The sequence below is a fragment of the Parastagonospora nodorum genome, assembly GCF_000146915.1.
Source record: "Parastagonospora nodorum SN15 chromosome Unknown scaffold_33, whole genome shotgun sequence".
NCBI lineage: Eukaryota > Fungi > Ascomycota > Dothideomycetes > Pleosporales > Phaeosphaeriaceae > Parastagonospora > Parastagonospora nodorum.
In genome coordinates, this window is record NW_001884581.1 from 150905 (window position 1) to 178218 (window position 27314).

General features: G+C 52.5%; 12 protein-coding genes across 12 annotated transcripts; 7 read left to right on the forward strand and 5 right to left on the reverse strand.

Moving 5' to 3' along the window:
• Positions 1-351: 351 nt before the first annotated feature.
• On the forward strand, positions 352-1449 carry SNOG_14696 (hypothetical protein; the record flags this gene model as incomplete). The annotated part of the gene is made up of 4 exons (XM_001804827.1): positions 352-576; positions 796-923; positions 1047-1191; positions 1250-1449. 4 exons carry the CDS (start codon positions 352-354, stop codon positions 1310-1312), a joined length of 561 nt encoding a protein of 186 aa, XP_001804879.1. The 3' UTR covers positions 1313-1449.
• A 2190-nt stretch (positions 1450-3639) lies between these two features.
• SNOG_14697 (hypothetical protein) lies at positions 3640-5619 on the reverse strand (the record flags this gene model as incomplete). The annotated part of the gene is made up of 2 exons (XM_001804828.1): positions 3640-5258; positions 5313-5619. The coding sequence occupies 2 exons, from the start codon at positions 5617-5619 to the stop codon at positions 3640-3642; spliced, it is 1926 nt and encodes a 641-aa protein (XP_001804880.1).
• Positions 5620-5954: 335 nt separating this feature from the next.
• Positions 5955-6872, reverse strand: SNOG_14698 (hypothetical protein; the record flags this gene model as incomplete). The annotated part of the gene is made up of 3 exons (XM_001804829.1): positions 5955-6186; positions 6244-6655; positions 6701-6872. The coding sequence occupies 3 exons, from the start codon at positions 6870-6872 to the stop codon at positions 5955-5957; spliced, it is 816 nt and encodes a 271-aa protein (XP_001804881.1).
• Positions 6873-7878: 1006 nt separating this feature from the next.
• Positions 7879-8081, reverse strand: SNOG_14699 (hypothetical protein; the record flags this gene model as incomplete). Its single annotated transcript, XM_001804830.1, has 2 exons — positions 7879-7981; positions 8062-8081. 2 exons carry the CDS (start codon positions 8079-8081, stop codon positions 7879-7881), a joined length of 123 nt encoding a protein of 40 aa, XP_001804882.1.
• Positions 8082-8675: 594 nt separating this feature from the next.
• On the forward strand, positions 8676-9828 carry SNOG_14700 (hypothetical protein; the record flags this gene model as incomplete). Its single annotated transcript, XM_001804831.1, has 4 exons — positions 8676-9060; positions 9120-9367; positions 9422-9467; positions 9521-9828. The coding sequence occupies 4 exons, from the start codon at positions 8676-8678 to the stop codon at positions 9826-9828; spliced, it is 987 nt and encodes a 328-aa protein (XP_001804883.1).
• A 488-nt stretch (positions 9829-10316) lies between these two features.
• On the reverse strand, positions 10317-11654 carry SNOG_14701 (hypothetical protein; the record flags this gene model as incomplete). Its single annotated transcript, XM_001804832.1, has 1 exon — positions 10317-11654. The coding sequence occupies one exon, from the start codon at positions 11652-11654 to the stop codon at positions 10317-10319; it is 1338 nt and encodes a 445-aa protein (XP_001804884.1).
• A 258-nt stretch (positions 11655-11912) lies between these two features.
• On the forward strand, positions 11913-12910 carry SNOG_14702 (hypothetical protein; the record flags this gene model as incomplete). Its single annotated transcript, XM_001804833.1, has 3 exons — positions 11913-12008; positions 12074-12278; positions 12324-12910. The coding sequence occupies 3 exons, from the start codon at positions 11913-11915 to the stop codon at positions 12908-12910; spliced, it is 888 nt and encodes a 295-aa protein (XP_001804885.1).
• Positions 12911-13348: 438 nt separating this feature from the next.
• SNOG_14703 (hypothetical protein) lies at positions 13349-16174 on the forward strand. The gene has a single exon (XM_001804834.1). The coding sequence runs from the start codon at positions 13443-13445 to the stop codon at positions 15654-15656; it is 2214 nt and encodes a 737-aa protein (XP_001804886.1). The 5' UTR covers positions 13349-13442; the 3' UTR covers positions 15657-16174.
• A 1497-nt stretch (positions 16175-17671) lies between these two features.
• On the forward strand, positions 17672-18385 carry SNOG_14704 (hypothetical protein; the record flags this gene model as incomplete). Its single annotated transcript, XM_001804835.1, has 1 exon — positions 17672-18385. The coding sequence occupies one exon, from the start codon at positions 17672-17674 to the stop codon at positions 18383-18385; it is 714 nt and encodes a 237-aa protein (XP_001804887.1).
• A 281-nt stretch (positions 18386-18666) lies between these two features.
• On the reverse strand, positions 18667-21334 carry SNOG_14706 (hypothetical protein; the record flags this gene model as incomplete). Its single annotated transcript, XM_001804836.1, has 5 exons — positions 18667-19120; positions 19217-19951; positions 20067-20210; positions 20399-21198; positions 21248-21334. 5 exons carry the CDS (start codon positions 21332-21334, stop codon positions 18667-18669), a joined length of 2220 nt encoding a protein of 739 aa, XP_001804888.1.
• Positions 21335-23227: 1893 nt separating this feature from the next.
• SNOG_14707 (hypothetical protein) lies at positions 23228-24898 on the forward strand (the record flags this gene model as incomplete). The annotated part of the gene is made up of 1 exon (XM_001804837.1): positions 23228-24898. One exon carries the CDS (start codon positions 23228-23230, stop codon positions 24896-24898), a length of 1671 nt encoding a protein of 556 aa, XP_001804889.1.
• Positions 24899-25776: 878 nt separating this feature from the next.
• On the forward strand, positions 25777-27172 carry SNOG_14708 (hypothetical protein; the record flags this gene model as incomplete). The annotated part of the gene is made up of 2 exons (XM_001804838.1): positions 25777-25963; positions 26193-27172. The coding sequence occupies 2 exons, from the start codon at positions 25777-25779 to the stop codon at positions 27170-27172; spliced, it is 1167 nt and encodes a 388-aa protein (XP_001804890.1).
• Positions 27173-27314: the final 142 nt, after the last annotated feature.

A 27314-nucleotide genomic window follows, 5' to 3' on the forward strand; every position in this document is an offset into this window, starting at 1 on the left:
TGCATTGCTTGCCGTGACGCTCTCATCCAGCGCGCTGGAGCCGTTGCCGTCACACTTGTGGCGCTGTGGATCTCCGTGGCGGGCAGATCGAGTAGTCGTGCTAGGCGTGTGTGGTGCTGGTACCGATCCGTTTCGAGAGGCGACCCTTGTTTGTACGAGCGTTGGGTGTGCTGCCAGACGTTGTCGGCGCTGAAAGTGGCAGCCGCGACTTGGCGGTGTGGAGACAGCTGCTGCACCCCACGACCACCGGCGCGCCGAATTGCAACCTCACCACAGCTCCATTGCCGCCTACCGACGCCCCCCGCCACCAATCTTGCACACATACTACAGCCGATAGTCCGAATCACCAACATGGCCAACATCAACTGGCGGACCATCAACATTGACGCCCTCGACCCCGACAGCCCCGCCAACTTCGACCTGAGCTCTCTCACGCCCGCCGTCACCCCCATTGAGACCGCCGACGTCCAGAACAATGCACAGCAAATACGGCAGCTGCTAAGAGGCGGAGACAACGAAGGGGCGCTGCAGGGTGCTCTTGAGAACCCTCCATATGGCGCCGACGACAAGGGCAAGGTACGTCGTGCATGCTACCTCCACCAGGTTCCTCGCACACCTCGACTATGGCAGCCCACCGCAATGGGACCCCACTGTCAATGTCTCTCCGAATGCGGCTCTTGCTGGTCACAGTCGCGACCGTGACTCCGGCATCGGGCTACCAACAACCAGGACAGGCTACTACCCATTACACCGTCACAGACGAAGGGAGACGAGGCTGACTGTCTCACCATGCAGGAAGTCCACCTCGCCGCCGTCATCGAGATTCTCCAATCCATACGGCAGTCGGACATGTCACCAATACTCAGCCGCCTATACGGTGCCCCGGGTGGGACAGAGGCATTGGACGTGTTGATGAAGTACATGTACGTTGCGGCCCGTATTGATGCTACATCTGATCATTTTCACATACGCCACTCGCCAATCGTCTTTACCTCCTCTCCACGATTGCACCACCTCGCACCGCACCAGCTAACGGTTTGTGACAGCTACAAGGGCATGGCGCAGGCTTCACCGCCCTCGAATACGCGCAACATCACTCCACAAGCAACAGGCTTTTCACAAGTCCATTCCCGCGGCGGAGGTGAGGGTGGCGGCCAGGCTATGAGCGTGTTGCTCAGCTGGCACGAGAAGGTATGCCAGTCTCCATGTTGCCAAGCATCCATCGACATCTGCTTACTGACTCTCTCAGCTGGTCGAAATCGCCGGCCCAGGCTCGGTCGTGAGGGTCATGACAGACCGACGCACTGTCTAAGCAAGCGTTGCAACGACAGGCCTGCGAACGAATCTATTAGCGTACCAGAACATCCAACAGTCACCAAGGCTCATGGGCCACGGCCTCTGACGTGAGAACGTGAGCACAACACAACACAATACACTACAACCTCAACCAATATCCCCGCCATTTCTTTTCTCAACTCAATTTCTCGTGTCCAGCGTCTTGATTTTGACTCACACTTGGCACGGCGAATTGTGCAGCTCGAGCACCTTACTCAACCTGACATATATCCTCCCAGCAAATCGCCTTTGTGCAATCTTTCCCTAGGGCAACGCACTGACGTCTCCTTTTTCCCGGAGCTATAGCAAGCTCCCCCGTTCAGCCTTATAATCGACAACCATGTCCCCTTGCACACACGAACGTTCCAATTTCCCGGCCACACGACAAGCGTTCGGTCCGCAAAGTCTACCTAATCCGCGCTACGGCTTTGCGTCGTTATTCGGCGAAACACACCAACGCGGCTCAGCTTCCACGCGAACGTGTGCTAGCGCGGAAGCCAAGTGCACATCCTAATTCGGGCGCCAGTTCGTGTTTGTTTTGCTGCTCACACGGAAGCGTAAAAGTTAAATTCTTAAAAATGAAATATGAAAAGAAATGTTCAATTGGCTCAAATAGATAACGCCATGTTTCCATATCTTCGCCCCTCTGACCCCTTCCGCCAGCTAAATGAGCACACTTGACACACGAAACGAAGGCGTATCGATAAGCTCTGCGCCGGGGCTGTGCGGATTCAGAACAGGCTTTATCCCATCCCGACAAGCGCACGTTTGTTCGCGGCGTTGCGCGCACCCTGGACCTTATTTTCCAACCAGGATAGGCCTATCGACAGGGAAATATTATCGCTTGCTCGCTCGCGTGGTCGCGTTGTTTTGGGATTTTGCCAAACAGGCTTCTAGAAGGACCATGGCATTTAAGATTCATGCGGTAGGGCCTGGGAAGATTAGACGGGGCCCGATTTAAAGAGTTGCGCCCGGCGGACGCCGAGGGAATTTAGCCCAGGGGACGGTGCGGACTTTTTAAGAGCTGGGTTGTTTTGGGAGTTTCGAACTAGCCAGGAATAGGATGGTTTGCTTTGAATGGGTTTGATCATGTTCGATATGCGGAGATTGCATGTAGACGCCCAGAGGATATCACGTGACTGACACACGGATGCGAGACCGTTCGACACTGCGGCTAAGCGAGCGAGCAAGCTTCATGCACGCCCGTTGCCCGTTGCGTTGCTGCACTCCACGTGTCGTCTCCATTCCCGGATTCACATACTCAAATCCCCATCACCGGACACACGCTAGGGCGATACGGAAGTCCTGTCGCGTAATGTCTTATTCCGCAACGGATGGGGAGGTACTGTGAAACTAAACGCAGGAATCTTGGCGCGTTCTTTTTTGTTTCGGAGGGGGTCGAGTTGCTGCATTGGGATGCGCGGTGAAACGGCGCGTGGAGACGTGGGTGAGATGGGTTTGGGAGTGAGTCTGGCGTGATAGGGAGTGTATGTACGAAACGGGGATGGGTGGAAAAAGGGACGGAATGGGTATGCGCGGATTGATGGGTTTGGGAGTGAGTCTGGTGGAAAGTGGATGTGCGGACGTGCTGTTTTGGAGTAAAGCGGGATTTGGGTTGCGTGGGGAGGGGAGGATTGATGAGTTTAGGATAGGTGTTTTGAGTTTGGTGCGGAGGGGAGGAGTAGATGCGGATATGACAACACGTATTGAGAGTTAATAACTGTGTTGATAAGGCCCAGATGAATTCGATCGGTGTGAAAATAAGTATGCGCATCGCGTCACAGCACGAATTAGAATGTGTATGGGTCAGTTTGTGGTTTCGATTTGGGTCCGTTGAGAAAGGGCTCTTTTCGATCTGGGTCTGTTAGGGATGTGGATCGGGAAAAGGAATTTGAATCCGACACTATACAATGAGCAGCGGTGCTACAGTGCGTCTGGAGTTGAGAATATTGATCATGTACAACAAGTATGATTTCAAGACGCGAGGGGGAGTTGTTGATTGAAATCTTGAGGAGAGGGAGCGGAGCGGAGGTGTTTCTGGTCGAACTTGACGCCAACACGTTGGTTAAGTATGCAGTAGTGCTGGAGGAGTTACAACGACATGGTAATCACTTGGGATCGCCCTATTTAGGTACTATGAATCGGGCCCAGGGGGCGGCAAAGTACGGTGCAGTTGACTTCAATATCTGGTAGGTCTACTTCAGCTGCGCCCGAAATCGGCGAGGCTTTCCAGGCTGATCACTCACCAACCATAAAGCATTGCTAGGACTGGTGATGGTGTGGTATGTTGATGTGCGATATTCTTCAGTGAATCCGGATTGTTTCCTCGGGGCATGAAAGGAATTCGTCCCAGAAGCGAGAATATGCCTTACGCTCCGCGGGCTGACCAAGCGCATCATAAAGGAAAAACTTCCCGACTCTACGATAGTCTTGCTCCGAACCATCAAGTTTGTAGAGTAGCAGTGCTTCTAGAACGAGATAGGAATGTCGAGCCCATATAGGTATCCAGTAAATGGTATGTCCTGCATCAAAGTTGGCTTTGTCGCGCTGTGTGTCCCAGTAAAACCTGCCTGAGCTAACAAGAAATTCTAACTCCCAGCTGTTCCAAAGCGTGAGCCTGCGCTCACAATGCCGAGCTTCGCCGGCAAAGAAGTTACCTCTAACATGGTAGATGCGCCCATGCATTGTTACGATCCCGCTCTGGGCTTCACCATATGTGTCATTGGTGACTGATTGAACAGTGACGTTAAGAATCCGGGCGAGCGAGCGGAAGTCTGGAAACCTTTTAGGATGCCTGAATGTAGCGTAACAAATGCGTGAATTTAGAGGCGCCCACGACCAGGATGGTCGTCGATTCTCGGGTTTGTTCTTAGGTCTTGTTTCGCCCATCTCCCATACTGTCCATAAAAGCTGTAACTCCAAATTCTTCCTCCACATGCCAGCCACATAGCCACTCCCAATACTCTTCTGAAGTAACCTTGCCAAGCCAGACACAGCAACGAGACGATCGGAGGCATATGAGAGCTTCCCCTTAGAGTACTCCTCAACAGTAGTGAGCCAGAATTCGTGCGGGGTGATGCCACGCACAGAGCTTATTGTGCCATGTTGATCCAGCATATCTCGCCGGAGGTAATGCCTGGTAGCGTTTCTGTCGCGATCATACTTGGGTGTACCGAGGGGCATCGACTCACAGGCTCTATTTTCGCAACATTCCCAAAAGATCTGCTCTTTTGTAAAATGTATGATCCTACGTGAGAGGCGCAGCTCTTGATAGCACCAAGCTCTTTTTGTGAGAGGGCCTTGTACGTCGCGCAATATAATCTGAGAGGATGATAAGGGTACCGCTAGACATATCGTATTCGATTTGTCGGTCCACGATGTAGTAATTTGGTGCGGGACCTTGGGAGCATCTCGGGCTAGATAAAGACCTTGGGAGCTGTCGTGCGCCCCCGTTGCGGCGAGACAGCAGATAGCATTACGGTAAACTTGTGTCATTGATGCCGACTCAATCTGCCAGTCTTCGGCAGAGTCCTGGATGATGCATAGAGAGTCTATCCAGACGTATCGTATGCCAAGTTGTCGTATAGTCGTAACCGCCTCTCGAAATGTTAGAGGTAAATTTTCTTCATCAATAGAATCGACCATGTTATCGAAATTGTTCAAGAGCAGCTTGGTCAGCACTGAATTGCCCCAGCAGTGACTGAGAGTTGCATATGGTCCATGCATCTCCTCCTGCTCCGTGACGCATAGTCGGCAGTCGTGTTCGGCCACTGTGCCCACATTAATGATGCGCGTCGGCCAATATACTGTCGAATCTCGTTGACAGGCGGTGTGGCTTTGCAAGCATTGATTCATCCACCGTTGTAGCGAGGATACCCTGATGCAGGGATCTAGCATCGCTCCAGAATTGCTTGCGTCTAGATCTAACACCATTGAGTATAATTTCAGTGATTATTGGTCCAGGACGTGATACTCACTTTTTAAAGATATAAAGTCGAATGCAGCATACGACGGCGCTTGATAGCCCTTGTATTCGGATTCGGACAAGCTCACTGCTAGTCTCCAACCATCTTCGAATTCCTCTTCTGCATACACCAAAATGTCGCACTCACTCGAGACTGCAGTAGCAAGTGTGGCTATGCCATTGAGGAATCCTGCACAAATGAAGCAGCCATTTTCTGCGGCTACTTGCACATCGCTCTTGGATCCATGGTGCCTCACCGACTTTGGAAAAGTGCCTGTGATTAAGGACTGGCACCGTGAACATAGTTCGGCGTTGGACATGATCTGGGTAGAGAGAATAGAATAAATGGTTGTTTTGCGGAGTCGCGGACGGAGCTGATGTGAGGTCCAACTGGGCAGGCAGCAGCATCCCACGACCGGTGAGATTCGCTTAGCGAATGCAGCTGACGGACTTAATGTAATTCATACTATCAGCATTGAACGACTAAAGAGTACAAAGATCATGGAGCAAGACTCTTTCTGTATATTAGGTCAACGCCGCCACTGTGACGGGGGAAATGTTGATAGAACTTTACGAAGACCATTCGAGCACCACCTAAAAAAACGTCTCATCATTGTAACATATAATAAGCAAGCTCTCTTGCTACACATGGCACTCATACGACGCTGTGATTCGCATCTGCGTTGCGGTCATGGAACCCTTCCGGCTTCGCATAGGTGTGACCAGGCTGTGGGAGCCCAGCGCCATCAGCTGTCGAATCTGCGAGGCTGCCGTTGTCGACGGGCTTTTCAGTGACAGGTTTCGATATACCATCGCGGGTACGCGCGTGCATCGACTTTGGGCCGTGTGCGTCGATGTGTGCGATCGAGTGCCACAACAAGTAGGTGCTTTGAAAGCATCAATATGACTGCTCATAGCAGGGCAAGGATAACAGCAAGACTCACCTCACAAATGTAAAGACCATGCCGGGCCACAAGAAGACCACACTAGCAATCGCCCGGCCATTCTCTCTATACTTCAATGGACTGCCACCGTACATAGCGAGCTCCCTCTCCGCCGTTTGCTCATCTGACCCCGTGACATACGCGCTCTTGGTCGCCACAATGATCGTGTATGTCAGCGCGCATGCGAGTGTCAATACGCACGCGAGCACGGAGCAGATGCGCCACGCCATCTTAACGGCCGGCGATTCGTGGCGCTCTGGCCAGAAGAGGTCGAAGAAGAAGGCGGCGCCGAAAATGGTGGCGACGAAGATGCCGACGAAGATGTTGAAGGACGCGATGGCGATGAAGTTGTTATTGTGGACGTATGAGGCCGGAAATTGAGCTTCCATGAAGGCTTGTTGGTCAACGTAGTCTGGGCAGTGTTAGTTGATGTCTTTGAAGTATACGATATACATACCACTCAACGCTGCCGTGCCTAGACTTTCGCTGACCACGCACAGGATCATTGCGCACTGGTAGATGATGAATCTTGTTCGTCGCATGTGGTAGTCTGTGTTCTTCCACATGTATGAGTTGGAGAAAGCACTCCATTTCATGTCGTGGAGGTCGAGGCCCCATATTACTGCCATCTTGTCGGGTGTTGTAGTGAAGTATGATGTGTGGTAAACAAAGTTGATAAGACAGCAAGACCGGAAGCAAGGGATGCACAACCACCTGATCAAGCTCTTTACTAATGCAAAATAAGCTCAGCGATGTGATGAGGGCGGCAGTTGGGTGCGAAGCAAGGGAGCACCACAACACCAGTTTTTAACGATCAAAAAGATCTCCTCCGAACCACGTCACACACCACAAATCAATTCCCATACTCCACTTCTGCAAATCACGATCCTACCATATCACTTAATCTCCACGCAGATATCTCGCACACTTCGGCCGACCAGTGCTGAGCGCTGATCATGCTTCTCAAAGCTTATTAGCATCAGGCTTATCCAATCGTATGCGATGAAGATATTTATCAGCGTCCGGCTACATCCGGCGAAAAAGCGCACTGGCGAGTGAAGGGAAGGTGATGTGCAGAGAGATGATGGTGCTACGTCATGTGTAGGGGTCCGCGGAACTAAGCGAGAGCGCGTGTCGATATTATGTCATTGCTGCGTAGAGCGGGACGGGACGAAGGCGATGAGGCTGAACATCCCCATCGGACGTTCAACTTGACGATGGGGTGAAAATCGATTTTTTTTATCGGTCTTGTTTCTTTCCTAATGGCTTACTCATCTGCCAGAGAATTTGCTTCACCGACGTAGCTAATTTGCGAACCCGCACGATCGCCCCACTTATTAAGTGTTCACTCACATTAATCGATGGTCTATTATGAGATTAGTCAGTGTGAGTACTGTTGTCGAGTAAAGTGATAGCTTGAGCATGCCTCAGAGTGAGCAGCCTTGGTAAGTTGCTTGGATATGCTTGTCTGTACGGTGGCGTCAGACGGTGAGATGCATGAAGGGCCGACTGCTCCCGCCCGAACGCGTGGAGTCGATGAACTATACACCGAAGCACGACCGACTTTGAACGTGTGTTCTGATCGAATTTGGATTGAGCTCGAAGTTGGCGCGAACTTTTCATCTCCAGCCGTCTCTAAGCGCGCAATGAAGCAGCTGTCCGGATGCCGTATCGACCTCGTACCGGTGCTCTCAGGGGCATGAGAGACTTCGTCCTGATGGACTGCTGTCGATATATGCTATCTACGTACAGTACTGGTAAGTCATACAGACTTCTGAAGCTATCTTCACTAGTATTTTCTGCCTCATCTAGACTCACAGGTCTTGCTTGTTGGTCATATCGAGAGCTAGTCGCCTCACCTCATAGGAAAGGAAGTGAGAATTGAGGACGGTACAATACACAAAGTCACTAGTACGATGGCCTCGAGAAGTCATCTTAAACCTCGATGGGACTTCCCAAAAGTATCTCCATTCTTGAATCTTCACACTGCCTTGCAATGCTGCCGAGGGAATCATATTGCTCACCCTCTTGACACAATCCCATACATCTAGAGCGCATAGTGCATCGTTCGAGGTTCTCAGTCTCTCGAGTGAGTTTGAGATGCCCATCGAGAAATAGCTTGGGTTTTGGCAAACATGCGCGTTACCTATCTGGCATAGAGAAAGGTAGGGGCGCTCGAGATAAATGTAGCCAGGGCTATTCTGGATATTAGGCGTCGACCATGGTCCTCTCACTCCCATCAAGTTCCCCATCCATGATTTCCTTATGTCCCGTTACGCCGACAAGCAAACGACCACACCCGCTCGCTTGTCTTTCACTCACTTCGGACTAATTTTACTACCAACCGTCCGAGGTCTACAAATGTGTTCAGTCCTTTTCCCCGACTAAGTGCTACGTCTGTTCTCAACTGTAGAGTCTCTCAACCACGAATCATGAAGATTAAACTCCTTTTCCTCGTTGCAGCTCTTGCGGCCTTGGCCATTGCAAGCGCGTCTGAGCACTTGTTCTCGGGGATAGTCGTGGTCAAGAACGACACAAAGCCTACTGCTCGAAGGGTACCAGGACTGTTCGACAGACTCAAAATTAGAACGGACGGTTCACCCGACGACACCCCCCCTCCTGACCCTCCTTTGGAAGTGGTCAATGGATGGGACAAGAACGACATCGCGGCTCAGCCAGAGGCAGATGCCAAAGCTGTCAAAGGACATTTTGCGACCTGCCTCCTCAAAGCAACCGATGAGGAAGCGGGAAAGGCCTGGCCCGACCCATATAAACGGACGCCAAAGTCAGCGCGCAGTCCATTCAAGCCCACTCAACGTAAGTTGTGGACTACCTTACTCGATCAAAGCTGACCGTACCACAAGAGGATTTGACAGATTGGTTCTGGCATGAGGCAAGCTACGACCAGAACGGCGCATGCGACTTCACAGACGCCACTAGAACGCACACAGACCATCTCCAAAAGTCACTCAGTGCCCTGGGACTGAGCTACATGCCAAAAACAATGGGCGGCGATATCGTCTGCTATTCGATCGAGCACTCCGACGAGCACGCTGAGGACGAAGACGGCTACCCGACGCCATACCAGGACCAACACTACTCAGTCAACGGCGAGAAATTCGGCGTGAGCAATCCCCATTCCATCCTCCACCCCCAAAAAATCTCCTAACACCCCCAGGCCACAGGAGCATGGTACCGCTTCGGCATCGACCAAAAAGGCGGAGGTACGACATAACATAACCTCACCACCCCTCCCTCTCCATTAACACAACTACAGCCATCCACGGCCTCAGCCACGAAGCCCCCGCCTTCACCGCCGCCGACAACTGGGGCCGCCGCCCGCACGCCAACGAACTCCCGCACCTGGGCAAAGCATCCGACATCATGTTCTTCTACTGGGCGCGCGCCAACCCCAACGTCCGGAATCTGCGCTACTACTTCAACGTATACGTGATCAACCACGAGACGAATCCGCTCATTGCGAAGATCATACACGACGATCCGCAGCTCGATGACCTCCCGGACTGGCCGGGTGTCAAGTTCCACGAGGGGAGTAGAGAGTTTAATATGCTGCTGGGTACGTAGCGCCGCTGATGTTGATGTCTAGGCTAATAGTGCGCAAAGGCTCGCCAGTGGGTATGACGCTTGCGTACATGATCTTGCAGCACAAAGCGGAGCTCGGGGTCAAGCATATGACCGACGTGACTGTGTTCCGGGACAGCGCGGCGTATGCGGGGCATGAAGCGGCGAAGGCGAAGGTTATGATGGTGTGGACGATTAAGGATGTTGAGAGGGTGGAGGATCCGCAGGGGGAGAGGGAGGATGAGGAGATGACGGATGCGAGGTTGGGGGTGCGGGGGTTTAAGACGGGGAGGGGTGAGAGGGGGTTTACGAGGGTGCATGAGTTTCGGATGAGGGATGGGAGGGTGGAGCGGGAGAGTGTTGTTGAGGCGTTTTAGATGGAATGTAGACGTGCCATGGTCTAGATACACAAGTAGACCTGGGCATGGAATAGAAATGGTTGCAAGAGCTTCGTTAAAGTAGTATCCACATACTCACAGGAGATGGGTGGATTATTGCACCATGCCCTCCACCGTCCCCACCGGCCTCTCGGTAATATGTATACACCCGTCCACAATACTCTGCCTCGCCGGCTCAGAACTAACATTCTGGCCCCCGAGATACAACAACCACACCAGCCTACTCACGCGCTCGTCCCTGACTTCCCCCAGCCACGTCGCCGCGCCCATCTTCTTGCCCTCCTGCACAACAGGCTGGTACAAAGCGCCGAGGGTCCCCTGTTTATTCCTTGTTAGGATAACAACACTGCCCTTGGGCGCCTTGCCCTTGCCCTGGAACATATTCTTGAACTCCTTCATCGCGAGCCCGAACGAATCGTCCGAGAACTCGTTTTCCTCGACGGGCTTAGGGAGCGCGATGGATTTGTTTTCCGCAGCTTGTTGGCGCAGGAGATCTGCTTGTTTCCTGCGCACCTCGTCTGTGCGTGACGCGATGCCGCGCATCCAGCCGTCTTGCAGGTGCTTGAAATCCGTGCCGCGGCAGGGCACGACACGGAAGGCCATGTCGACTGCGCCCGTGCCCTTCTGGCTGAGTATGGCTTCCCAGATCTTGTTGCTCTTCTCCGGGTCGAGGAGGGCGGCGCGCAGGTCTTCCTTCTCGCCGAGAATAAGCGCCGAGGCGGTGGGGTCGACGGTGTTGATGAGGTGGTTTTGCAGAGTGCCGATGTCTGCGGTTTTGACGTACAGGCCGACGACGTAAACTTGGACGCGCAGGAAGGAGACTTTGCGGATGCCGAGGCCGAGGAGCTGGTATTCCGCGTCGGAGCTGACTTGTTCGGGGCCTGTGGTATCGGTGGGCAGGCGGATGGTGCGCGGGAAGTACGGGACGTAGGATGTGCCGGTTTCGACGAGTTCAATGGCATCGGCGTCTGAGGCCTGGGGGTTCTCTGCGTCTACGGGCGCGGCGATGATTTTGTCGCCGGCTGCGATGACGACCTTTTTGCCCTGGAATTCTTCTGCTGCTTTCTTGGGAGCATCGTTCTTGGCTGGTGGGCCTATGACCATGTCTACAATGCCGCGACTCGGTTCCTCCTCTTTTGTGACATCCTTCTCCAAGGGTACATCCCATAGCCGGACGAGAAAGATGGGTGCGATCATGGACAATGCAGCACCGAGGGCGAGCCAGTTCCTCCTCCGGATTGCTTGTGCTCTACGGACAGCATCTGCGCGGTGGAGAGAGACGAATTCCTCAGTGGCCACGCCGCCCATGTCGGGTACTTTGTTCTTCGCATATCGTGAGGCATTGCGCAGCTGGGGCTTGCTTCGGAGAGTCGGTGGTGTGTTGAGGCATTGGAAGGTTGGCCGGCGGGCAGCAAGTCGTAGGGCGTTCATGGCGGGCGCATTGAGGACGTGGCGTGGGTGAAGGTGGTGCTACATGAGATGATCTGAGCTTTGACTTTCGGCATGATGTCGACGCCAAGCGTTTAGCGCGGAGAGTTTCTGGGGCGCGCCGTAGGGCTGAGACGCGTCGAAGTGAGTGGGGGTGCGTGTGATCACAACTCACAGCAACAGTGCCTCGACGAAGAGTGGTGAGTGCGATTACCGTGTTACAAACTTGCTTTGCCGATACAGATACAGACCGAAGACCCCATGCCTACACAAACACCGCGGAGAAGACGAGACGACACACCTGAGGAAGATGAGGACATTGACATGCTGACGAGGCAACACAACATACTGGCAGTGGTAGTCTCGAGCAATTATCCAAAGGCCTAGTCCGATATGCATTGTCATGCGAGCATTCACGGAAGCCCATCAAGCGGCAAGACATCAACGAGAAAGGTGAGAGCACGTTGAGTTTGACAGGTGCAGGACTGACATGTCCAGTCCTCGGATCACATACACGACTCTTCAAGGAGGTCTTCAGTCGCGCCAATGCCGAGCTGATGGACGTCTTTGGCATGCAGATGGTTGAGCTGCCAAAAGCGGAAAGAGTGACCATGCGACAGAAGCGCGGTAGGTCTCGCACCTCTGCACGTCTTACCATACTGACGTTCTAAGCTGCCAATGCATCAAACTCACAGAGCACGTCGAGCAGCTTGTGGGTGTTGCAGACCATCCTGCCTGAACAATACCGCATACCAGAGATCATCGGCCCCTCACGCCCAATGCCAACCGACGAGATCAACCGAGAGGACTCGTACGTTGGCTTGTATACGTTGGCCATCGCCCTGATCACGATATCTGGGGGCAGGATACCAGAGGGGAAGTTGGACCGCTCCTTGCGTCGCATGAATGCAGACCAGACCACCCCGCTGGGCACCAAAGACAAGACGCTTGCACTGATGGTCAAGGACGGGTATATCGTCAAGGTCAAGGATGATACGACAGACGACGCCATCGACTACATTGTCGGGCCGCGTGGCAAGGTCGAGGTGGGACGAGACGGGTTTGCCAAATTCGTGCGGGCGATGTACGGCCAGGAAGGGGAGGATGAAGAGCTGGAGAAGGCCATCGAGAGGACGCTGAACGTCGCGGACGCCTTCAACAGTAGTGTAGCGCCTGCTGAAACCGGGGCGGGTGCATCACAGGTAGCTGGGCGCAAGCGAGGGCGGCCGAGGCGCGATGCGGATGCGGATGACGAGTGATGGGAGCCGGGTTACGACCTGTTCATGTAGACAATTCATCAGACACCTCCGCAGCCATGTGAGAGTGCATTCGTGCGGGAGGCGAGGCGGCTGGTGGGCGGCTGGGAGTGGAGCCCGGCAGGATCGAGGAGTTGCATCATCGGCGCATCACACAGGACAGGCGCGTGCGATGCAACACACGCTGAACTCTGTGCGCATAGAGACACTCGGGACGGAGGGCGATGCGGTGCAGCGTGCAGCGTGCGTGCTGCGGTCGGGGCGAATTGGTCAGCGTGACCTCGTAGCGCAGTTGTCGTGGGTGGTGAGTGGAGGAAGGCGCGGCTGCATGCATTGAACCTTGGAGCAATAGTTAGCCTCGAGGCCGCCCCTCTCCAAGCACTGGAGCTGAAATCGAAGCGGCGTTATTTTCCACACCACCTGCCGTCTCGCGTCCTTTCCCTCGTCTGCAGCCTTTGCCCATCGTCATCCTCATCATTGGCCCTCCTGCAATGCGTAGCAGCCCCGGCCAGCTCTGAGCGTAGACGACAGCGCGATGAGCAGCATCGACTCTCTTCTCAACCACGGCCGCGCCGCCGACGCCGCCGCCGCCGAACGACGCCCATCCATGTCTCAACCACACTTCACCCAGACGACGACGTACGAGGCTGCCGATGCCCTCACCACACTCGCGACTCTCGGCAGCGGCCAGCAGTACGCACCCGCCCCGGCGCGCGAGCTGCCGTCGCCCACAGCCTTCTCCAACGCGCCGCGCCGCTCCAGCAGCTTCGGCTCCCACCACGCGCCCGTAGAGCCCTCGCCGCCGCTTGAGCAGCCGCCAGTGCGCTCGCCCACGCTCGACCAGTACCACCATGGCTCCAAGTCGCCCGAAGAGCACCAACGGCGGCAATCGCTCATGTCGCGGTCCTCGCCGGCTCCCGTGCTCGCCCCCATACAAAATTTGTCGACGGCACTCCAGGAGCAGGTTGCTGAGGAAACAGCGCCCGTGCCAATTGGCGAGGACGTGTCTCAGACCGTGCCGCCGTCGAGTGCCGGCGATGAGGCTGGCCGAGACACCACCCAGGACCGCGAGCCTGCCTTTGTGCGCGACGAGCCCACGACCTCACAGATCCGAAAGCCCGATGACGCAGACCTTCCACACGCCATCGACGCGCCACTCTCTTCCACAGTCATCAAAGATGAGCCCTCTGGAACGCCCCGCGAGTCGACCCCAGCCATCACCGCGTCGCTGGAGCGCCAGAACTCAGCCGCCGAAAACATGGACTCTGACACGCTCAAGGCGCTTGAGATTGCGAAGCAGGCCGACCTCGGACTGCGCACGAAGAGGACCGCGAGCGTTGCCGACAGCCTGCCCTCGCCCGTCGACTCGAAAGCGCCCATGCTGCCCTCCAAGAAGCGTCCCGCCCCGGCCTCGGCCACTGTGAAGAAGAAGGGCATGGCCAAGACGATGAAGCCGTCCAAGAAACGCAAGCTCGATCCCGAGGACCCTACAGCACGCTCTGTCACACCCACCTCGCGCTCGTCGAAGCCCAAGAACGGTAAGAAGGGCTCGCAAGCCGGCACACCCGGTCTCGAATCGTCGCCCGCGCCCGACAACTCCTCACAGGCACACGCCTCCGACGACGACGGCGACTCTTCCGAAGACCACAACCTGTACTGCATATGCAAGAAGCCGGACAACCACAAGTGGATGATTGGGTGCGATGGTGGCTGCGACGACTGGTTCCACGGCGACTGCATCAACATGAAACAGGCCGACGAGGAGCTGGTCGACAAATTCATCTGCCCGCAGTGCGAGGAGAATGGGAGGGGCCACACGACATGGAAGCCCATGTGCCGGAGAGACGGCTGTCGAAAACCGGCGCGCGTCAACAAAGACCGTGAGAGCAAATACTGCACAGACGCTTGTGGCACACTCTTCATGACTGAGCAATTACAAAGGACGGCAGGTGCGAAGGGGGCGAACGGCACCAAGTCAAAGAAGGCGAAGAAGAAGGGCGGCAAGGAGGAGGGCGACGAGGAAGAGCCCACCCCACTGGGCGGTGTACTGAGGTCGAAGGATCTCAAGGCATTGGTGGATGCATCGCCAAACATCCAGACCTTCAAGAACTTGGGCACTGGTGTCCTCACACCTCCGCAGACCGCCTCACCAAACCGCGCCACCTTTGACGGCATTGACGGCTTCGCCCTAACCACCGGCGAGAAGGAACGCTTGAGTGCCTTGTATAACGAAAAGTCGCAACTGCAAAACCAACTCGAAGCACTCAAAGACCGCGAAAAGTTCGTCAGCATGGTCAAGGAACAAGCCGTCCGCCTCGCCGAGCGCGAGAAGATCAAGATGAAGGAGTTCTGTGGCTACGACTCGCGCTTGTCGTGGTCAGACGCTGAATTCCTGCAGTGGCGGAATAGCAGACACGGCCAAGCGGCGTTCAAATTTAGCACCCTATCACCGACAGCTGAGCAAGTCGCCTCGATCCCCGGCGCCGACGCAGCAGATGCGAAGGAAACCGCCTGTCTGAAGAAACGCTGTCCCAAGCACCCGCAGTGGCAGAAACTCAATCTCCAAGACGCTCGCTTTGAGGAACTAGAAGTCGTCGAGGCGATCAAGGAGTGCGAGAAGGAGGAAAAGAGTGTCCGTGAAAGGGCTAGGCGGAGAGGCGCCAAGGATGCCATGGCCAAGGAACTCACGGCGGGCGATGGCAAGGAGGAGCGGAATCGCGAGGGGTGGGTCGAAGTTGTGGCGTCGTGACATTGAACGAGGAAGAGAAAAAGCTTGAATATACCCCCGTTTAGTTTCCCGCGAGTTGGTATTATTACATTTGGTGTTTAGAGGTTGGATCGAAAAGAAGCATCATGGGCGAATGTATGAACTCCACTTGAAACTTTGAGAAAATTGGGCGTGGGGGAGCTGTACGATGATGGGTTTTAATGATTTTGATTCGGATCAACTATGCTTAGATGTCAGCTGTGACTTTGGACCGAGTGGAAGGGTATATAAACGCTCCTCTCCCCTCGTCTTCCTGCTTCTTCGTCAAAGACCAGAATTTGTGGGCCTATCGGTCCGTACAGTTTCTTCTCGGCATAAAGCTGCTATGAACTGTCCATGTGGAGTTTCTGGCGTCAAGAGTGAGGCTGGGAGACTACATGTTGGTATGCTGAGGCCTCGATGCTCTCACGTGACCGGTCGGGAAGGCAGATTTAAATCTCTCTCCTCCCTCCGTTCTCTCCTTCTTCCCTAACAATCCACCTCTTTTGCTTCTTCAAAAGAAAAAAGTCATTACCAATGTCCGTCGAGAAGCCTGTTCTTCTCAGCCAAATATTCACGCCATGAAGTCAACCCCATCCAAAAACTCAACCATCCATACCACATTTTGCCTTCTCAAATGGCTTTCTGAAAGCATTCACGACGCTGTCCCCACGAGCTAGATACGATTCATGGCATTGCTGAAGATTAAAAAGCGGAAGGGCACTATGCATGACCTCCGGCTTACAAAAGCCGCGCCCATCGAAAGTCTGGTGCTACGTCTTGGAACCTAAGTCGTTTTAGCGTAAAATGTGTGCTCTGAGGTGTATAAGTCTTCATTCTCTTTCAATACCATCCATCATTCAACATCGCTGAATAATAGCTTGTCCAAAACGCATGACATTCATGATTGATGTCTTCTGCTCGCGTTCTTCGTGAGAACACAAAAACAACAAGACTAACTGCAGATGAGTCAACTGGCTGAATCAAGTTTTAACAATACAATATGGTCGCAATGGGTCCGAGTTTGTGCTTCGCTAGTTTGCTGAAGTCCCCGGGTTGAGATATAGATCCGTTGGCAGAATGCTTGGGTCTCCAAAGCTGCTGTATCCAGCCAAAACCAGTCGCCGAATCAGTATATGAGTGGGAACTCAGGTCGCCTCGAGGCTTATATCTATCTCCATCCTGGGTCGCTCTCCTTCCTTGAAATATTGACAAGTTTGTCTTTCTCTCCAAAATTCATCAACATGAAATTGCATGTGCCTGTGCAGCGCCAAAATCTTAGACCAATCCACTGTATATATTTCTCCCGGGCCCTCTGTTCTGTTCTGAACTTGTGCGCATCTGCAAAACCTGTCTGTCATCGCTGATACTGCGTGGCGACTACAAAGCCGCGTCGTCAGTCTGCTTGGGTGCAACTGCAGTCTTGAAGACATACAGACCCCATAATCCCGCGGGCATATTCTACCCTAATTCAAGAAATATGCATGTTGATACGTCTGTCGAAAAGTAGGCAATAAAAGCGAAAATATAGGCGAATTGGTGCGAATGACGTCATCGGCTTCAGCTACAAATTTTCGCTGGCGAAATGTAGGAATTTATACCTGTATAAACTCAGATACATAACTGTATTCAGGGTTCGTTATGTGGTAGCGTTGTAGGCGCTATGCCGTGGTACAGCACGGAGGGAACAAGACGTTCGGTGGTGGAGTGAAAGAAGTTGACGAGCTAAGGTCTTGGCGTTAGTCCAAATGGAAAGCGCAATGCTCTTCCTCCACTACTTTTGCGACATCACACTACACATATCAAATTTTACTTCAGTCTGGACTCAGCACCCTTGAATCCTCGAATCCGGGCCCTCCAAGTATTTTGGCAACAATTCTGGCATTGATGCGAAATCTGTGTCGGAAGACTCTCTTAGCAACCAACACCATACGACAACAAGAAAGAGCTAGGATTGGAACAAATCAATATTTCCCACCGCTGAGAAGGCTCCATCTCAGTTCTCCTATCGTCCAACCATGAACCCAACCCCCCGTGGCCGTGGCCGCGGCCAACCATCCAGCGACCGCGGCATCAGCACCAACCGCGGCCGAGGACGAGGCTCAGATCGCGGCGCGCCACGAGGAAGATATCCCAACCCACCTCGGGGCCGTGGAAACCGTCCTCCGCGCCCCAGAGACCCGGATTATCCCTCGGTACCAGCTATAACTTCTCTCTACGAAGGACGCGCCGTTTCCATCATTTTGAAGCAGGACCAGCAGACTGGCCACCAAGTTCATGGTATTGTGGCTGACTTGCTCACGCGCGGCGATCATCCGCGTGGTGTGAAGGTTAGGCTAAGAGATGGAAGGGTGGGGAGGGTGCAGAAGCTGATTACGCCGGCGGAAGGCGAGCAAGGAGAAAGGCTTGTTGGTGGGGCGAGTGCGAATTTAGGGAGGAACGGTGATGGTGTAGAGAGTAGTACTAGAGGAAGAGGTGGGCTTGGCATGAGAGGTGGAAGAATAGAGAGGGATATTAGAGAAGAAGACGACTATCTTTACGACGAGAGTCGGAGTAATGCGCCGGTCAGGAATGATGGGCTTTTTGCGGCGTTAGAAGCGGCTGATCAAAGGCATCAGGAAGAGAGAGGGCTGGGTGGCGAGGAGAAAATAGCAACATGTCCGGTATGTGGGGAGTTTGAAGGCGACGAAAGAGCTGTTGCGCATCACGTTGAGAGTCACTTCGGGTCATGAATGAGGGAAGATGAAGTTTGAAAGTGTCCAGTGCGGTGTGGACATTAGTCTAACAAGTACCGAGCAATTACGAATTTTCGATAACCATGACCAAACTTGACGCAGCGATACATAGCCAGTGGGGATTGTATATATAAATTATGTGCACATGGCTGACATCGCTCCTATACCTCACAGGCCTCCTCAGCTCTTCTAGAACTGGTTAACATCCCGCCATCCCAGCGGATCTTGCTGACAACCTTCCCATTCTTCTTGAGCCTGACCTAAAGAACTAGCGACGTTCAACGATAGGTAGGAACCAAGCCCCTCCTCTGGTCCACTTGGTATAACTCGTCTTTGAGGTTGCTTGCCCAATCGCCACGACCCTGATTAACTCTCTCATGTGCCCGATGGTGGTTCAATATCACGGCTCTTGAATCGTTGTACTCCCTCATGAACTCTGCATCATTGGCGTGGTCCAGGAAGATCTCGGTGGCTATAACACGCATTGTCTTTTCACGTGTGCTGTTCCGACCGTCGGGGATTGCGTTGAATGTGTCATGACGACAAGTGAAAACGCGCCAGTCAGCATCAGCAAGATCGAGATCGGTTATGTTGTTCGCAATATCCTTCTTGAGGTTCCGGATTTCTTCCTTGAGTTTGGTATTCTCAGTGAAAATGCTAGAGGTGGCGAAAAGCCGGTCATCGGCATGAGACCTGTTCTCGGCGAGCAAGCGAGTACGTTCATTCTTGTACCTGAAAAATAAATGTCAATCAACGATCAAGGAAAAAAGGCGGGAAGATATGTTCGCCCACGATGCACTGATTGCTACAAGTGGGGAGGAAACTTACCAGTCGAGCTTAGTTTCTGTGGCTGCTAAACTCGCGCGAAGCTCCTTCAGCTCAGCTGCTTGATTCTCGGCTTTCGCTCGCGCATACAGAGTCTCTTCTCCATCTTTGTTAATTTGCTTGAGCAGATTGAAGTGCTCAGTAGTCAACTTGTCGTACTTGTCGACCAGCTGCTCGATCTTGGCGTCACGAGCGGTAATAGTGGCATGAAGGTGGTTCACTGCAGTCTGATTGATGCTTGGCCTCGTATTGCGAGCTTCCTGGAGTTCGGTGACCAGCTCTTCTTTACTTGCCAACGTAGCTTGTAGCTTTGCCTGACATGTTGCTGCCTCTTCTTGCGCTTCTTCCGTCTCCTTTCTTGAAATTTCAAGCACCGCCGAGATAGTACTCCTGTCTCTGATGGCCTTCTCAAGCTGCTCGCTTAGGACTTGAACTTCTCGATGTTGAGTACTGATCAAGGTCTTGTCCGCCTCCAGTGCTCGTTCCTCTGCAGCCTTCGCGCGGTCGAACATCTTGACCAATTCTCCTTTAAGCTCCATGATCCGCGTCTCAGCGAAGGTCAGCAGTATGCGATGCTTGCAAGGGTCCTCGCCATCAGATTCGCGCTCTTTGACTTCGTCGTCTCCAATTGTCTCAGCGTCGGTCAGGCTAGGGCTGTAAGGATCCTCTGTGGGTGAGCGTGAGTGAGCGCGCGAAGCCTCTGCATTGCCGCCGCGAGTCGACATCGCGTGGCGCAGACTGTTGAACATCGGGATCGCACTCGGTGCCTCAAAGTGGCATGAATCAAATTTCGAGTGTGTGGTGTTGTGGTGTTGGCGAGGTCGCGTGTGGTGAAGCCGCGCCTGCTGTTTACGTGCGAGCACGTGCACGCATGTTCACCGTGAAGGAAGGTGCGGTGAACATGATCGAAGAGCAAAGTGAGCTAGGCATAATGAAAGGGAAGGGCTCGAAGTCGGCAGATACACGCTTCGCTGGTGGGAAAGCCATGTAGGCTTCGCTGTGGTGCCTAGCTCATGGTACGGATGAAGGAAAGAACAGTGACGGAATGTGTACGAGACAAGACGACACCATATGAGAAGATGAATGTGAAGAAGAGGTTTTAGATAGAGATGTCGAGATGATGGTCCGTAGAACAGAACGTAAGCAAGAAAGGCATAACTTTTGTCACTAACGTCATCATATCACTCGTTACCGGCAACCGTAGCCTCACCGCTCGCAGCGATGTTGATGCCGTTCTCACCTCCAACAGACTTACTTCCATCTGAGCCTTGAGTGATCCCAAGATTTCCACCCAAGTTTTGCGCATTGCCAGCTTGGTCAACGGTAATGCCGCTCTCCTCCGAGAACCGTTCCGACTCTTCAGTTGCTTTGACGCCATTTGACTTTTCTGCCTGAGCGGCTTCACCCTGGCCTTGCTTTGCTGCCTCTTTCAAAGCCTCCTCTTTTGCGGCTTCTCCCTCAGCGCGTCCTGGCTGGTTCTCTGTGCCGGCACCAGCTCCCTTTTCGGTCGATGCCTGCTCAGTCCCAGTTGCTGCAGTTTCTGCGGCCTTTGCTCCGGACTTTTCAGCTTCAGCAGATGGTTTGTTTGCTTCAGCAGCTGGCTTGTTTGCCTCAGCAGCTGGCTTCCCACCCTTGCCTTTTGGCTTCTTCCCGCCCGCTGCTGCTGTCGCATTTCCTTTTTGCTGGCCGTTGCCTCCCAAATTCAGACCACCAGCACTGATCCCTCCACCCTCTCCACCAAGAGTAAGACCTCCGATAGTCAAGCCGCTGCCCTTCTGGCGCTGTCCCTTCTGTCCTTGCTGCTCAGTCCCATTCTTCTTTTGGCCACCACCCAAGTTGAGTCCTCCGATGGTCAAGCCTCCACCATTCTGGCGCTGTGGCTTCTGGCCCTCTTGTCGAGTCGAGTTTTTCTTCTGGGCACCACCTCCAACCTCAATTTGTCGCTTCACAGACTCGGCTATGTTTGCGCGAGCACCGAGTGCTCTCTAAAAGAACGTGAGCAGTCATTCCATGGCCAAGAGACAGAATACGCACCATCCATTCATGCTGGGGTGGTAGCACGAACGCTTCGACGCTTGCAATAGAAAGGCACGCGAGTGCGAAGCTGCTTGCGAACTTCATTGTGTTGGTTTTGTGTGTAAAGGTGTATGTACAGAGAATTGAATACTGGCCAGCAGCTGAAGAAAAGAAAATATGTGAGAACAGATCGTCGAAAGAAAGATAAATATGAAGATGCAATAAAAACAAAACGTGAAGTAGATTGTATGTGCGGACCAAGCAACCAAGCCTTGGTACAGAAAACACGCTCTTCTGACACATGCTTGTGCTTTACTGGTGGCGCGGCAAGCAACGCATTGTGTAACTCGCTTGAAGACGAGAACGAACGTCCAAACCCTGGTCAAAAGCGATTTTTCGCGGGGATCAGGTGTTCCCGAGAGTGCTGAAGCTCGTTGTGTCGCACGTTCCGTTACAAGCTTTGTGAAGCTCAGATGTTTCATGGATTTGCAGGTCCCAACAGCATTTGAAGCAAGGGCACTCGCAGCTCAAGAATATAAACGACGTCCGATCGAAACATGCTGACGAGGCCGCTGATTTGCATTGCTTTCGACGAACCTCATGGCCTATGACGCATCATGAAGCTATACGCAACAGTTCTAGCAGGCAGTCCTACCTTTTAAGTTATGCGAACCTCTTTAGGACCCATTATCCACTAGAAGAGCGTCAGAGGGCTCTCTTTACCTCATGGGTCTTCTGAATACATTTTAGATCCTAATGTGCCATATAGACAGCATTGATGTTCACAAAACCTGTTATTTCCGCAACTGCTCTGACGATCTCTCGTTGTAATAAATAATCACCTGTGGGTGTTCATTACCCATCGGAAGTCATCAGATACATATTCCGGGAATTGTTGCCGGTACTTTGTTCAGGGTAGCGAACCGCTCGTTGGTATTGTGGATGATGTTGGAGGGAACTGTGTCGGCTAGCGTGTTTTTACCTCAGCCTGGTTAGCGTGCACGTGTCGATGTGGGGGATGTCGCGTCTGACATCAGCCTGGTTGCAGACGTTCGAATCATGATGCCGTCTTGATTTTTTACAGTAACGAATGAAGCTCGAGCATCTGCAGGGCGTGATCGGAAACATAATGGATGATCGTCTGCAGAAGACATTCGCTGGCGGTGGCGCAGCGTGCCGACATGCATGGCCCTCGCTCAGCCTCTTCCAATCGCCTTGTGCAAAGTTCATCCTACACTATCACCATGCCCTAGACCATATATATCTCGATAATTACATTGAATGAACGGTCTCGATCACTTTGTTTTTGATTGTGGTCTGTCGACGTCATCCAGGTCCCCGATCCTCGAATGTCACAAACGCCAGACTTCCCTCAGTGCCCTCTCGAGCAATGGATACAGTCACATACATGCTGGCAACATCTCAAGGCCTTCTCTATCCCTAATTCCACCGTTGATTACGCTCCGAGTAACATCACGCGTCTTGTACGGCCCACTCGTCTAATCCTGTTAGGAACGGTTTTCAAGCAGGAATTAGGAAGTCTCAGGGAATTAGCCAGTAGAACCAGTTGCGATGTCTGCTTCCAAATACACCAAATTCTCAAGGAAATACCGATACGCCCCATGGAGACTGAGATAGAGGACCAGATAGCGTGCAGTATAACCCGAAGAAGTTCGGGTTGGTTTTGGGAAATCCATGTAAGGGAGCAGTATTGGTATTTTCCTATCCCACATGGGGTAGGTATAACGCTTTGTAGTGTACGAGGCTGACATACATCACTCTTAGAATCCCCTGACAGAAGTAGTGGAGTCGGTTAGGTTACACTGGTACCCGATCGGAGAATTCTGTCACGGTGCTCGCCTGTTGGAAGGTCCATGGATAGATTTTGAGAATATTCTTCGATGCAGAACGACGTGTGTCAAGAACCATACCGAATGTCAAGAGAACCCAGGGCTCTTGCAGACACATGACGGACTGCGAATCGTCGATGTTGCAACAATGTCCATCACAGACATGGCTCACTGTGACACGTACCTTGCGTTGTCCTATGTCTGGGGTTCTACCAGAGGTCTCAATCTTCAAAAACAAAACCTGGCAGATCTGCTCATGCCACGTTCGCTCAACCATCACTGGCCGCAGATTCCTCGGACCATTCGTGACGCTATCATTCTCACCGCCAAGCTAGGTTTCCGCTATCTATGGGTAGATGCTCTTTGTATTGTACAAAATGACAAGGAGGGCAAGATGAGAGACATTGAACGAATGGCAGCGATCTACTGCAAGGCACAATTCACGATCGTTGCTGCTGGTGGCAATAATGCAGACCACGGCCTGACTGGAGCTGGAGAATCTCCCCGCTCGTTATGTCACCAAATAATTCTTCGTTTTTCGCCGTCCGCGGAGTTCATTATTTACCCGTCCCAAACCCTGGACGAGTCAGCAACGAAGTATTTTCAGAGAGCTTGGACATTCCAGGAGTATCGACTTCCGAATCGTTTGCTTGTGTTCTTCAATGGCACGGCTTCATGGAAATGTAGAAGACTTGAATGCAGCGAGGGTTTGATGGGACCCAGGCAGATGCTTCATCTACCACGGAACGGACTCAAATCGGATTCGACATGGCCCAATTTCACGCAATACACAGATCTTGTTGCCGCTTACAATGGTCGCGAATTAAGCTATGAAGGAGATAGCCTATCCGCCTTTTCAGGGGTCCTTGAAGCCATCCAACACCAATTTCCGTCTGGGTTCATACAAGCTCTGCCTGAGTTCTACTTCGATCTTGCTCTTCTGTGGCAGCCCAGGAAGCCTCTCCGCAGGAGACCGAGCGATCTCGATTTTGCGACTCCAAGCTGGTCGTGGATTGGTTGGTCAGGATCTCTAGATATGAGATACTGTGAGCATGGCTTCGAGCATCCCATACTTCCACTTCACTCTGACTATTCAACAAGCTGGTCAGCTATGTGCCATCCTGTAACTGACTGGTACAAGACAACTGGCCCATTTGACAAGAGATACCCGGTGAACAACGGTTACATTATGTACCACAAGCTGAGAGTTGGTCGCGTTGATAACAGCCCTAATCAAGACAAACTGAAAGAAACGCAATTTGTGCCCTCGGATATCACTGAAACTGGCTGGCATGTCTCGAAACACTTCGAAAAGTGGCCTAAGGGTCGTTCTGAGGCACAGCTGTATTATCGTTCCCCGTTGATAAGCGAAGCTTTCTCCTACCCCCTTCCACTCGGCCAAGGTCCTAAGATGGTTCAAAGCCAAAAGATTACATATCTACATTTCTCATCCCATCGCGCTTGGTTTTTTGTCACAGAAAGTTCTGTTAAGGCCGTCAGCTCTCGCATTACATGCGTAACAGTCAGCATTGCGGATGCCAGTGGACAACTAGTTGGTGTTATGAGATTGAACTCGACCGATGCACCAAACTTTGGAGAGGCGCCATGCGAGCTCGTGGCTATCTCTAGAAGCACGGCAGACTTAGACTTATTCCATGACCGGGCACCGCTGGAAGAGGCTTCTGACACGGCGTATTTGATGCAGATCATAACTTTCCGTGGAATGCGATTGCCCCTCGGCACAACACCGGATGACTATCGCGCTTTGCAGAAGATAGTGGGTATTTACGAATACTACAATGTACTCTGGATCGAATGAGAGAATGAGATCGCCTATCGGAAGGCACTTGGCCGTATCTGCATAGAAGCGTGAGAAGCTCAGGATCCGGAGAAGATAGATGTTCTACTAGGATGATCAGCGTCGACGACGGAGCGACATTCCGGAAAAATTAACGAGCAACTCGATCACATCTCATCCTGTCTACACGCACTTTCTACTGACAGATTTCACCACAATCTCAGCTTTAGAAGATATCAGGTCATTTGTGATAATGCTTCTTGTAGTCATACACAGTTGTACTAACATGCGGTCGCCGACAAAATGGAACTTCGCACGTCGATACACCCCCACTCTCTATCACCAGTTCAGATGTAGTAGGAGTCACGTGTACATTTTATAACACTTCCCAGAGCTATGCGTATCTCTACCAACATTCACTAAGTTGATGAAATCTCTTTGAGGTTCCTTCGCAACTACTGATCTTTTTCAAAGGGGGATGATAGCCTTTATCGTGCAGCTGCTTCTCACAGGTATTTACCATTGTACGCTGAAAGCATCACAAAGATGTCGACCTCTCCAACGAACGCCACCTCATTTTACACCTGGAAAGCAGAGCCTGTAGTCCGTGGCTCATTTTCAATTCTGTCGACATGCTTGCAGAACCATTACTCTGTGTCTGGACCGCAGTACGCCTTAACATCCCAGAGTATGGGAAGATGACATCACAATTGTGGAGAAAGCTAGGTTGGTTGGTGACATCCTTGCTGGCACCAGAACTGGCACGTATTCAAGCCGACTTCCCAAATCGACAGGCTAATCAATTCTAGGTCGTCTTGACGGTATATTGCCAGTATGTCGAGGCCAGGGATCTGGGAAGCTACATGCAGTCAATGCTGAAGCAAAAAGAGCCACCTAACATGCTGAAAAGGATGACCCGTGCTAACACCATCTTCTTCAGCCTTGTTCAGATGCGCTCAGCCGATAACTCCAACGAAGATGACGAGGAAACCTCCCTCGGTGCGCAGCCTTGGACGATTACCCATTCCCTGTATGCTACAATGGGAGGTTTCGTCCTCGCATCAAGCGACCGAGCATCACTGCTAGGTCAGTCACACGCCCGGATGGTTATGACCGTCTCAGCCATCAAACTCGTTGCAAAACATGAGCCGGAGATCTTCACTACCTTATTAGAATCAGCAATACAAGATAATAGCACAGCGAGCACCTTCATCAAGTTTCCTGACATGTTCGCAAGCGCTGTGGTTTTGCATTCAATGCCTCACCAGATACATATAATGTCTTTCCGTCTCTCTCCTAGAAATCAGTACTGTAGCTCACGCAATATGTGCTCTCGCTCTGTATTTCTTCTTCTGGTGGAACAAGCCTCTGGGTGTTGATGAAGGAAGTCCCCTTCCGCCTGAGGCCAGTAGCCAGATTGGTGCTTACTTGACGGCCTGCATCAAGCTTGGCCGACGCTTTGAGTTTGGCCCCGTACGTGATCGAAAATTTGTGACAGATTATAGAGATTTTTTACACATTGAGTGGCCAGCTCATGCGTCTGAATCAGTTAGCAATGGTTCTCAATACTCTTCACTCGACAGCATCGACTCTTTTGGAAGCGGATCTGCGTCCGACAATTCTCCGCATCAAGACAAGAGAATCCACGAGTTCTTCGTGGAGCGATACCGCAGCGCCGACCAACCCGCAACCGGCGAAGAAGTGGCATTGCTGAAGCTCGCCTCGAGCTTCGCACGTAAACACGGCATCACTGGTGACCTGAAAAAGTGCCTCCACGAAGTCTGCTCGAAAGATCTGCATGAAAAACTACTCACAACACGAATTCAAAATCTTCCAAAAGACCACTTCATCTACGGACCTCTGCCGACGCGCACATACGGAACGCCGACACCTCATCTTGGCTTCTGGGAAAGGCTGAATCGAGGCATCCTCATGAACGGACTCATCATCACGAGCTGCTTTTACGGTGGCTTCCATCTACTACGGCGTTGGAATCACGAATTCCGGACCAGCACCGAAGAGCTCCTCTGGAAGATCTCTGCACTCACAATTGCGACTTTTGGTATTGCATATCTTGTCGGCATTTATCTCTTCGGCCGAGTCGACGAGGGTTTCTTCGAACGGCATGACTATGTGTATTGCTGCTGCGCCGTCAGTCCCAACATCCTTGTAACGCTGTTCTACATCTTTTGCAGGGTGTACATCATCATCGAATGTCTCCTGGATGTTTTCCATCTCCCTGAGTCGGCATTCAGAGTGCCGCAATGGTCGCAGTACTTTCCACATCTTTCTTGAACTGAGCGGAATGAGAGCGACGCGGGTTTACGCACATAGTCATTCGCCAGCTTTCACGTTATACGCAAGTCTGGATAGGAACAAAGACTTGCTAGCACAATACAGAATGCTAAAACAGCCGCGAAGTTGTACAGCCTTCACT